Below are 10,797 nucleotides of genomic sequence, written 5' to 3' on the forward strand. Positions count from 1 at the left end.
TCAACAATAACTGAACCGCGTTAGTGTCACACCGCATACCAGAAGTTTCCACAGATGCATCCGTCCACCTGAAAATTGGTAAACCTCTCCGGGCACACACGCCAACAGAGACGTATACTGGAAGCCGTGTTGATCCAGCAGAAGTATAATATCTTTATCCCGTTATTCGGTTATTTTTCTCTCTCTGTCCTTTTTTGCGCCTCATGAAAAGCAACTTTCTCAGGTGTAGTTCACTTTTTCCGGCGAGGCCCAGGCACCCTTCTCAGGTTTCCACGGACACATAACGTCTGCTCCTTTTCCTCCTCCTGTGCCAGTGGGGTTGCCTTGCCCACCTCAACTTCGTCGCAGACTGAAGTGAGTTTCCATCACCACCACCACCACCAGCGTCAGAAAAATAATTAGGAAAGGGTGATGCGCTGCAATATTTCGCCCCCTGGTGTTTCTTTTTTGTTATTATTATTGCTGCTTTCCCCCTTGACGGGCTCTGAGTTTCTGAGATGCAGGAGAAGCACTTGAGGTTGACGGGTCTATGTTATGCTCTATATGCTCGTACTTTCCACTTGGTGAGGAAGAGCCATTTTGACCCTCTTGCCCTGCAAGTCTCGCCTTAAGTGTCATTCCAGCCAGGCCATCGTCATCAGCCTCACCCGCCGCAATTTTTGTTATTTTTGTGGACAGCTGGTTGGCGTAGCCTGACACTGTGCACCACCCAGAGGAGAATTTTGTCTTCACATCTCCCAAGTCTGCCTCGCGCATGAGGGTACGCGCCTGGGTACCCGCGTTCCCTGCAATCTCTGTTGCCTTCTTTGAGAGTGTCGCCCACCCGCCGGCCAGCGAGTTGTACCAATCCTTGCCACCGCCGCCACTACTGTCACTCCACTGTCTTCCATCCGACCCCATGCCACTGAATGGGCGATGCTGCTGCGGAGCCTGCAGGGGCGTGGCGCCCGTTTCCGTCGAGTCCTGCTGCAGTAGACGCACGTGCCACTCCGGCGGTGTCCACGACTGCTCGTCAAACGGATTGCCGAGAGCCTCGGCCTCTAACATGGCAGAATACCGCAGTGCACCCAGGGACTTATAACGTGCCTCAATCGGGGCACGAGGAACATTGTTCCGCTCAAAGTACTCGCGGGCACGACGGTTACCACCCAACTGCATCTGCCGCAACTTCTCTGGCCGCCAGTTGGTCCAGCCGTCCAATGTGGAACTCCGCACAAACGAAAGATGGACACCGAGACTCCTGTGGACGCCACTACAGTCGAGGCAGATAAAAACGCCGTGGTTCACATCGCACCACTGCGGATTTGGTGCGCCGCACTCAAAACAAGCCTTGCATTCACTGTCACGTGCTATAATGGCCGAAAATGCTTTTTTGTCCTCCGCCGTCTGAGACATTACTTCCTTGGCGTGCTGTCACTCTCCCTCTTCACCTCCTCGCTTCCTCTCCTCGTGATGACTACTCTTCCGTGGATGGCCACGGCCACGTGCTCTACGCAACAGCCACAAGACCAGAGATAAGAATAGCAACAATCATGAGACGAAGGGAGGTCTGCACCACCCGTGTGCCGGCAGGAACAAGAAGAAGAAAGTTGTATATATGCAAAGCGAAAATGTGTAGGAACTTATGCGTGCACTACAGGTGGAGTAGGGTGACTGTACAGATCAAGTGAAGTGAGGCACGTTCCTGCCCTGTTGCCACGCACCTCACGCGGGTTCAACACCTGCAAAGAAAATAGGGGAAAATTAATCTAGAAAAACAAATCATTAGAAGATACTGTTTTTCTTTTGTCTGTTTTCTTACCCCTTTTTGGACGAGCGTTCCCGTGTGTATGTGTGTGGGAGGGGGAGGGGGGTGTTGTGAGCACCATGGCGTGAACTTGTGGGGTTGATTTTCTCTTCTTCTTCTTCCTCACAGGCAGACACACACATACACACACAGTGAAAAAAGCGAAGGCAAAAAAAAAACAGAAGCCTCAGCAAACGCTATTTACATTTCCTCACATACTCACAGGAAGAATAGAAGACAGCAACGACAATAACTAAAAGAGAAGAGGAAGCCAGCCAGGCAGACACACACACACACACACACACACACACACTCAGCGTAGCAATGTGTGCAGCAGTGTGTTGTACTTCAACGGTCTCCTTTCAACATTTTGGTGAGTTCGTTTAACGTGGCATCGCGTGTCTTCTTATTCGACTTTAATACAGATTTCGTCTGCTGCCACTCCGAGCGTGATTGTAAGAGCTGCTCCTTATCTTCCTTTTTGCCGCGCCTTTCTGGGGCGGAGGCTTCTGGCGTGCGCGGGGCCGGTGAAATGCGATCTGAACGACTGACACGGCGTTTGGATTCCCTCGTTTCCCTGCCTTCTTTCTGCGTCATAACGGTGTTAATCTTGCGGTGGTAATTAGCCTCCTTAACCTCCAAGTCACAGATTCGGGCCTCATACACCTGTCGTAGGAAGCTGATTTTGGCTGCAAACTCCGGCTGCACACTGTCCAACTGTTCCTGCAACTTCTTGATCTGCTGCATCTGTTCAACCGTCTGTGATGGCTGCTGCTCGCTGTCAATCGAGGCCTTCCGATCGCCGGCAACGGACGCTGACAATATAGGGTGGGGACTCACTCCCACGTCTGGTTCGCGGTCCACCCTCCGCGCCGCGACGTCCACAGCGCTAGGGCGCTGTGAGGGAAGATTGCCTGTGGGAAGCAGCGCTCTGTCCACCATCTCGTCCTCCGTTTGCAGGTCACGCAGGGCCTCGTCCACATTCCGCGGCGTCGTTGAGAGCGACAAGGTGAGCGTATTAAGAAAGGCATTGATCTCATTCTCAAAGTTGAGCACGTTGCTCAGGCTTTCCATGGAACGCTCTGCCTGTTTGATGAGGTCCACGACGTTATACACCGTCTGAAACGGCAATTTACTGGTGTCCGCCGTACTGTAAAAATCAACGCTCGGCGGCATGGGCACGGCTGTTTGATCCTCGCTCATCACACGCATCCCAGTTGGCGAGGCTATGGGCGAACTAAACCCAGTGGTATGCGCACTCGTCGACGCCGCCTCCTCACCCGACTGCTCCAACGTCTTTTGCTGACGGAGTGTCGCCAAGGTCTGCCCCACCTTAAACTGTTGCGTGGAAATACGTCCAATGCGGTCAACGAAGGTGACGGCACCGGCGGGAAAGGTTACGGAAATGCGCTTGAGAAGTTCCTCCATGCTCTGCTTCATCGCCACTACGATGGCTTTGCTCTGACGCATCTTTGTGTTTTGTACGTCGTAGAGTCGAATATGTTGTAGGGAGAGGTAGAGAATATTTTTGCGCTCTTGTAACGCATTCATTAGCTCCTGAGCCGTTTCCGCCACCACACCCTTCACAGAGGCAAAACGGCCTACGAGCTGTTGAAAATTATTTTCCACCTGCTTCAGCTTGAAGCGGATGCTCGGCTCCTTGGATATCTGCACATCCACGTTTCTGGCCCCGCCCCCGGCAGTGCCCGTCTGGGCGCAGCTCATGACAAGCTCCCTCACATCGTTAATAAGAGTGCGGGAGTGTCGCAGCTGATCACTAAGGGAATCCATCGTCTGACGAAAGGTCGCCCTGGCAAGGCTCATACGATCCTGCGAATCAATTTCACTCGTAACATTTTCGTAGGCGTCCTTGCACTGGCGATGCAAGTCTTTATTCACCTGGGCAAAAAGCAACGCCATTTGGTCTTCCAGCCCAGTTGTTTTTAGCTGCAGTGCCGCGTTTTGTGTCTCCAGCAGATTCACAGCCCGGCTGTGATTCATGGCGGCCTTACCGACGTCGTCCAGCATGCGCTGCAGCCGGGCCCGCTCCTTTTCCGCCTGGGCAAACTGAAGCTTGACTTTCATCAGCTCGTGACGCAGCACCCGGAGCTCCGTGAAGTGAAAGTTCTCGTCCGCGTGCTCCTCGGCGAAGACCACCGCAAAGAGGCACCCCAGCAGGCGCCCCAACGCCGACGTCCGGCGAAACAGCTTGGACGACAGCAGGAGCAGGTCGGTCACGGGCAGCTTGGAGGGAAGCTCGTCCTCAATCTTGAAGAGGATGTCCTTGAAGGCAACGACGTCGTACACGGAGCAGGCAACCTCCTTCATCGCCGCCCGAATCATGTCCCGCAGCTTGCAGAGGTCCTGAAATTGTTCGCTGGCCAGCTCCTCGTAGTGCCTGTCGGTGTCTGCGCACTCCCACGGAAACGAGGCCTCCGTCTGCACCGCCTTGCTCACCATCGCACGACGGCGAAACGAGGGCATCGTCCGCAGCATCGTTTTCTAGGAGGCAGTCTATAAAGCCCAGCGAGCCCTGCGTGCCAACAGCAGCCCAAAGACACACACCTCAAAATCGAAAAGGAAGCAACAGCAAGAGGAAAAGGAAGAAAAATAAAAACAGTAAATAAAAGGAAAGCATAAATATTTGTCTGGAAGCAAGAAAAGAAAAGAAGAAGAAAACATCAACAACAATGGCGCCATCTCCCCAAATAAAAGAACACACAGAAAAAAAAACAAGGGCAACAATGAAATGGACTAAGTCAAATGCATTCGTCGTTGCACTGTACATGAGTTAGCTCTTGTCATCTGGAGCCTCGCTGATTCCAGCCAACGCAGTCGCCGGGTTCCAAAAGAGGTCGTTCTCAACGCACGTAGAAACAAGGCGCCTACCTTCGGTGTACTCCAACAGAATACCAAGCGTCGTCGCCGTTGGCGCCACGTGGTTTACTTTCATGTCCTCCAGAACTTCATACATGGTTCGGTCGCCTTGGGATACAAAGATTCGCAAAAGCGTGTTATACACAGAGATAGACGGCGGAACACACTTCATGCGGAAGTCTGTAAAGAGCACTTTGACGTCGGCAGTCCTCTTCTGAGCGAAAAACATTTCCAGTACAACCCCATAACATTCAGCATCCGCTTCCACTTCCGAATCGGCGTTTAAGTTTTTGAAAAGCCGCTCGAGTTCCTCAAACATTTGTCGTCGTAAATAGTACTGCAAAACAAGAAAAAAGCACTTCGTATCCGCCTTCGGCAGTTCTGGCTCTTTAGGATTTCTAAGTGACAGAAAGACGTCCTCAATACGTGAATCGTCTGCCTCCAAGTACACCCGCATTAATTCATGGTAGTGTTGAAGCATCACAGGAATGTTGCGCTGCCGCATTGACTCCAACAGTTGTGTGGCAGCGGCGGCGTCACACTTCTCGCGGTAAGCCCGCAGCACCCAGCAATACGTCTCCGCGTTGGGCGACACCTGACAGTATGATAAGTACATGGAGGAAAACAATTTCTCCACCTCGTCGTGTCTCTGCATGCAAAGGTAACCACGGAGCATTATATTGTATGTTTCCACATTGGGGCGTACATTGAACTCATTGACGCCAAGCTCCATCTCTTTTACAATGCCTATCATCTCCGCGTCTCCCAGTGAGGCAAGGACGTTAAGGTAGACGTTGAACAGCGTCACATCAATCACCACGCCATTGCTTTTGGCTTCCTCAACTATTTGCAGCGCCAAGACTTTGTCTCCGTTGGCTTCACAGATGGATTCCATGAGCATAGTCATGTCGTGGTCAGGCACAAGGCCTTCCTGCTGTACTCTATGATAGAAGAGGTTATACTTTGATGCCAAGCCAAGTTGAAGACAGGCACGCAAAATGATGCGGTAGGTGTCAAGGTTGGGTCGGATTTGGCGTGCCACAATGCGTGCAGGCGACCTCACGTCCTCCATGCCCATCATCTCCTCAAGAGTCACGGGCGTATCACCGGCAGACATGGTGCTGCTACTCAACGCGTCCTCGCGTGGGGGGGCTGGGTCGTCAAGGGCCCGTGTCGAAAGCGAACGCTTTTTCTTTTTGCTTGCCTGACGCTTGAGCTGTAACTCAAGCTCATCCTTCACCTCGTTGTACCGCTCGTGCATGGTGCGGTAGGCGTCAAACACCCGGTAATCGCCGCACTTTAGTAGAACGGTCATGAGTTGGTTAAAAGAAAAGGTGTTCGGCTTTACATCCATCGACTCCATTTCGGAGAACAGGGTGAGTGCAAGGTCTGCAATGCCCTTCCGACCGTGCTTTCGCTGCTCAAAGGTGCGTCGCACATTTTTATGAGCGCCACGGCCCATGACATAGTCTAGGCGTTGCTCGGCTAGACAGAGCAGTGTGTTGTAGGTGACGACGTCGGGCACCATTCCATTTTTTTTCATTTCCTCAAAAAGTTGAAATGCACGATCGTAGTCACCGTGAATGCGGGCAGCCTTGCCCAATGTGTTGTACGTTCTAATTGTGGGCCGAATACCTTCCTCAACCATCTGCATAAACATGCGCAGTGTTTCCTTGTAAGGGGCACTGTCCACTAGCACGCTCATCATGCAATTGTACGTGTTTACGTTAGGAGTCACGCCATGCTTTTTCATTTCTTCCATAAAATACGAGGCCTGTGCCACGTCACGCACAGCAGCACAGAAACCTAGGAGTGTATCGTACGTGGGGGAATCGGGGACAATGTGCATCAGGTCCCGCAACTGCTTGTAGAAGAGGAAGGCACGCTGGTACTGCCCCTTCCGCTCGCACGCGCGGAATAACAGTTGGTACGTCGTGAGATTTGGCTGAACACTGCTGTTTTCCTTGGTTGCCTCCTCCTTCATCTCATCGTACAACTTAAATATCAGGTCGTCGTGGAAGCAGACAACGCGCTCCATAAGCAGGTTGTACGTGACAACGTTCAAGGGAATCGCCTCCGCGTGCATTCGATCCAACACCGCCTGCACCAACACACGACTGTTGTTCTCACGGTACTCCTTCAAGAGAGCGTTAAAACTCGCCGTGTACGGCGGGCAGGCGGCGACTGCCTCGCGATCCTCGTCCTTCCTAACGGCGTCTGCGTCTACGCCAGGCGACTCTGCCCGCTTCTTCTGCCGCACAAAGCGGCTCTCTGTGCCATCCGGGCGCTTGATGATGACTTGCGCCGCCGCTTTGGTCGCGGGTGGCATGCCCTCCTCCTGCGATGCGAGTGACGCAACACGAGAGCCCCACCGTGCGTTGCTTTTTTTTTCTCCGATTCGCGAGGCGCCCAGAAACCAGAGAAGACACAAAAGCAAAAGAGAAGAGGAGGAAGGAAATAAGACACAGTGCAAAACATTTTAAGACTCATAGCCTCTTCAGAAGAAGAGGTCGACAGCACCTGCGGCACCGAGGACGAGTTCCATTGACGCACTGCAATGCGACTCACTCCCGAGCCTCACGCACGTCTTTTTGTGCACGCATGTGCACATCTCACCACCTGCATGCAAATAAGGGCTTTGGCTGTGCGTGAAACGGGCTGCGAGGAAAACAAACAAAAAAACACATCGGGCACAGTAATGCCAATAAGCCCCTTCCATCCTAGGAGACAAAAGAGTAAATCTGTCCATTTCCGTTCAGGGAGAAAGACATTATATACATACATATACATATACATATACATGTATGATATAAGATATAATGTCTCCCCAGGTCCCTTCTCACAGATTGTTGTGGTTTCACGCCCATAGCGAAGTTTTGTGTGTGTGTGTGTGTGTGTGTGTGTGAGAGAGAGAGAGAGAGAGAGCTGAAACACATATTGGGAAAAGCTACACAATGCGTTGCAGCTCTGCTGCAAAGTGCAAGTGATTTTTAAGCATTTCTTTAAATGGGACCTCCTTCCTAGCAAGATCCTCCTCGCGCGTGAACACGAAGCTGCAACCGTCAGCGCTGAGCTGCCAATTTTGGCTCCGTCCAATCGCCCTCACTTCCTCCGCGGAGTCCACCATGAGAATCTTCTGTGCCTTGTCTATAGAAAGCTTGTTGTACGAGCGGGGAATGCACTCCGCCACCTCCTGCCGCACTGTGGACTCTAACATTCCCACGACAGGGATGTACTCATTGGAAGGGGCCTGATGACGAGAGTTGAGGAGTTTCTTATAGCTTCCCTCCATCAAGTAACGCTCAAGGAGAACGGCGAATCGAATGTACGTGTTCGTGCCGTGAATTTGGTTGGGTATTTTCTCCAGCTCTGAGTGAAACTGCGCAATGCGGCTGCGCACCAGCAGTCGCACCAGGTTGAGTCCAAGGATAAGCAGGTATAACGAGGACTCAGGAAGCTCGCTGCTAGCAATATCTGTGTAGTACACATTGAGCTGGTTAAAGTAGAGCTCAAAGCTGTCGAGGTCTCCGAGACGCGCACTCACTAAGACGCCGTGCTCCAGCACTTCACGGGTGATCATGAGCTCTTCCGCACGCGTCCGGCTCTGCGCCGTGGGGTTAAGAAACGTCGGCAGCAGGATGAGTTTCCGCTTTATCTCCTCCAGAATGCCCGGGCATGCATCGTCGTTTTTGTGTTCGTACGCCGTCTTTAGCTTCAGGAATTCCTCCGCCACCTTGCGAACGGTGACGCCGACATCGGATTCCTCAGCCATGATCTGCAAGCCTCCAGCCTTCTCTCTCTTTCTCGTTTTTTTTCTTGTTGCTGCACCCTTTCTGCTTCCCTCTTCGTGGTTGTTTCCTCGCTTTCGGCTCTGGCAGTGTGAAGTTGCTTGGCTCGCGCTTATTCTCCTCGCTTTCCTCTTATCCTGCGCAGACGGAGCGAGAAGGGGAGGGAGTGAGGGTGCAACATAAATACGCGAACGCATAAATTACACACGTGTGGATATGTGCCCACGCATTGCCGCTGCCGCCGCCGATGTTAAGCATCGAAGCGGAAGTGGTGGTGAGAGTTGGTGGGGGGGGGGGGGAAGCATTTCATGTGTGCCGCCAACAGACACCAATTGCGCTCGTGCGCCAAGCAACTCCTCCAGCGTCAGTCGCCGCACGACGACGACGACGGCTTTGCTTCTGTCGTCCCAGCCACTCCAGCCAACAGGACTGGGAGGGCCGCCAGGCACCGTGTGGCTGACTGCCTTGACGTGCACCACAGCACACAAAGCATACAAAGCAAAGTTTCGAACGTGCTCTCCCTCGCCCCAAACACGCACGCACAGAGACACATGTGCGCAAGCGAAAGAAAATAAAAAAAAGTGAATAACGCAAACGAAAAACTATAATACCAACGTGGAAGGAAAAATATTGTGAAGAAGACACCACAAAGTGGTCAGTCGAAGAAGAGCGTGGGACCGCAGGCGAGAACGATACCAGCACCCCTGCCCTCTACCTGGGCTTCACTTACAGGATGCGGCCGAGCAGCGCTGAGACTAGGAGAGGCGGAGTTTTGTCGGCGCTTTTCAGGAGGACCAAGGCAGACTTGCTGCCGCTGACTGCTGTCACTCCTGTAGCGGCGTAGTGCGCATGGCAGGTCAGAGTCTGATGGAGAAGCAACCCTCGTCAGCTCCACCGCCGTCGAAATATTTCCCACAGCAAAGGTTTCATCACTATTAGAGCTCTGGGGCCGACCTCGCTGCGCCTTCCTTCTCCGTTCTTCTTCCTGCTGTTGTTGACGTCGTCGGACATAGCATGGCCCGTCATCATCGGCAAGGACACGGTCCGGCGAATCCGCACGGATTCCGGCTCCCGGAGCAGCTTGAGACAGTGGTGAAGCGGAGTTGTCTCGCATGGGTACGGCAACCGCGTTGCTGCTTGCACCGCCGTCTTCTCGAGGGAGAGCCTGCGGTGCCTGGGACTGCGGCAACGGGGTTCCACGCGGCTTTCCCTGCGCCGCTCCCTTCGCGGGACCCGCAGGGGCCGAACCTTGTAGGGCGCTCGACACAACTTGTGGGCTTCGACTTGCAAAACGCACCCGGCGCGCTGGCCTACCCTTTGCAGTGTCGATCGCAGCCAGGAGCTGCCGCGCCTTTGAGAGGGCATCGGCGGACTCCACGGAGGAGGTACTGGCGCGCGATATGGAAGAAAGCGCGTCAATGTCGATGGAGGCGGATGTGTCCTTCTTTTGGGGCGCATCGTGCTTCTCAGCATGGCCGTTCCCAAGCGACCCTCTGCCGCTGAGAGTGAGGGGAATGCGCCGTCTCTCGTCTGTAATACATGGGGAAGGCGACGCCGCCGCCGCCCCAGTGACCGCCCTCCCCGCGGCCTCTGCGCGCGCTACGCAAAGCCGCCACGGGCCCGACAACGCAGCCGAGGAGCAGCAGCCAGCAGTGACAGTGGCAGTGGCAGGGCCAAGTCGCTGCAGCAGCTGCTGCAGCTCCACCTCCTTCTGCAGCACCTTCTCCTTCAGCTCCCGCTCATACGCCTCCAGGTCGCCTATGAGGGACTTGAGGTGGTCAGTGTTCTTCATCGCCAGCAAAAAGTCGCTTGCAAAGGAGAAAAGGAAAGAGAGAGAGAGAGAGAGAGAGAGAGTAGGCACCACAGCGTTCGCCACGTCAGTGGGAAACAACAACGACAAGAACAATAATAATAATAAAAGAAGGACTGTGCCAGCACCAGCAGCAGCAAAAACACGGCTGTGACCACCCCATTGGGATGCCACATTCACACACACACACACACTCCACACAGATTCACATGCCGTAATTAACTAAAACGAAAACGAAAAATAAATATAAAAAAAACTCACATGGAATCACTACACTTACATTTTAAAATTTAACTGCAACATCCTGGAAACATGCACGTTTGCACTCGTAGTTACATGGGCAGATAAACTTGTATATACATCTGAGCCTGAATTTGCATACATGTGTGTAGTGTTTTTCCACGGAGGCAAAAGGCGCAAGGCCAAACACCCGTTCACAGAGGTACACAAACAAATAGAAATATGTTTCGTTCCCACTCATCAATACAAAAAAAAAAAAAAAACAAAGGAGCGACCAAGTGCCAAAGCGCCAAAGG

The 10,797-nt window shown here is 53.0% G+C and overlaps 5 protein-coding genes across 5 annotated transcripts, besides 14 other annotated features; all 5 read right to left on the reverse strand.

The window, feature by feature from the left end:
• The first annotated feature begins 362 nt into the window (after positions 1-362).
• Positions 363-383: a microsatellite.
• Positions 384-456: 73 nt separating this feature from the next.
• Positions 457-1,395, reverse strand: Tco025E_02557 (ADP-ribosylation factor GTPase activating protein 1; the record flags this gene model as incomplete). Its single annotated transcript, XM_029369482.1, has 1 exon — positions 457-1,395. The coding sequence occupies one exon, from the start codon at positions 1,393-1,395 to the stop codon at positions 457-459; it is 939 nt and encodes a 312-aa protein (XP_029230418.1).
• A 515-nt stretch (positions 1,396-1,910) lies between these two features.
• Positions 1,911-1,938: a microsatellite.
• A 131-nt stretch (positions 1,939-2,069) lies between these two features.
• Positions 2,070-2,099: a microsatellite.
• Positions 2,100-2,134: 35 nt separating this feature from the next.
• On the reverse strand, positions 2,135-4,282 carry Tco025E_02558 (uncharacterized protein; the record flags this gene model as incomplete). Its single annotated transcript, XM_029369483.1, has 1 exon — positions 2,135-4,282. One exon carries the CDS (start codon positions 4,280-4,282, stop codon positions 2,135-2,137), a length of 2,148 nt encoding a protein of 715 aa, XP_029230419.1.
• Positions 4,283-4,360: 78 nt separating this feature from the next.
• Positions 4,361-4,420: a sequence feature (A-rich).
• Positions 4,421-4,437: 17 nt separating this feature from the next.
• Positions 4,438-4,463: a microsatellite.
• A 114-nt stretch (positions 4,464-4,577) lies between these two features.
• Positions 4,578-6,992, reverse strand: Tco025E_02559 (uncharacterized protein; the record flags this gene model as incomplete). Its single annotated transcript, XM_029369484.1, has 1 exon — positions 4,578-6,992. One exon carries the CDS (start codon positions 6,990-6,992, stop codon positions 4,578-4,580), a length of 2,415 nt encoding a protein of 804 aa, XP_029230420.1.
• Positions 6,993-7,081: 89 nt separating this feature from the next.
• Positions 7,082-7,126: a sequence feature (GA-rich).
• Positions 7,127-7,430: 304 nt separating this feature from the next.
• Positions 7,431-7,482: a microsatellite.
• Positions 7,483-7,540: 58 nt separating this feature from the next.
• Positions 7,541-7,568: a microsatellite.
• Positions 7,569-7,588: a microsatellite.
• A 22-nt stretch (positions 7,589-7,610) lies between these two features.
• Tco025E_02560 (proteasome regulatory non-ATPase subunit) lies at positions 7,611-8,435 on the reverse strand (the record flags this gene model as incomplete). Its single annotated transcript, XM_029369485.1, has 1 exon — positions 7,611-8,435. One exon carries the CDS (start codon positions 8,433-8,435, stop codon positions 7,611-7,613), a length of 825 nt encoding a protein of 274 aa, XP_029230421.1.
• Positions 8,436-9,106: 671 nt separating this feature from the next.
• Positions 9,107-10,243, reverse strand: Tco025E_02561 (uncharacterized protein; the record flags this gene model as incomplete). The annotated part of the gene is made up of 1 exon (XM_029369486.1): positions 9,107-10,243. One exon carries the CDS (start codon positions 10,241-10,243, stop codon positions 9,107-9,109), a length of 1,137 nt encoding a protein of 378 aa, XP_029230422.1.
• Positions 10,244-10,279: 36 nt separating this feature from the next.
• Positions 10,280-10,305: a microsatellite.
• A 32-nt stretch (positions 10,306-10,337) lies between these two features.
• Positions 10,338-10,369: a microsatellite.
• A 63-nt stretch (positions 10,370-10,432) lies between these two features.
• Positions 10,433-10,471: a microsatellite.
• A 10-nt stretch (positions 10,472-10,481) lies between these two features.
• Positions 10,482-10,517: a sequence feature (A-rich).
• A 231-nt stretch (positions 10,518-10,748) lies between these two features.
• Positions 10,749-10,768: a microsatellite.
• Positions 10,769-10,797: the final 29 nt, after the last annotated feature.

Source organism: Trypanosoma conorhini, assembly GCF_003719485.1.
Source record: "Trypanosoma conorhini strain 025E chromosome Unknown Tco_14.4_contig_00102, whole genome shotgun sequence".
In the NCBI taxonomy this organism is placed as follows: domain Eukaryota; phylum Euglenozoa; class Kinetoplastea; order Trypanosomatida; family Trypanosomatidae; genus Trypanosoma; species Trypanosoma conorhini.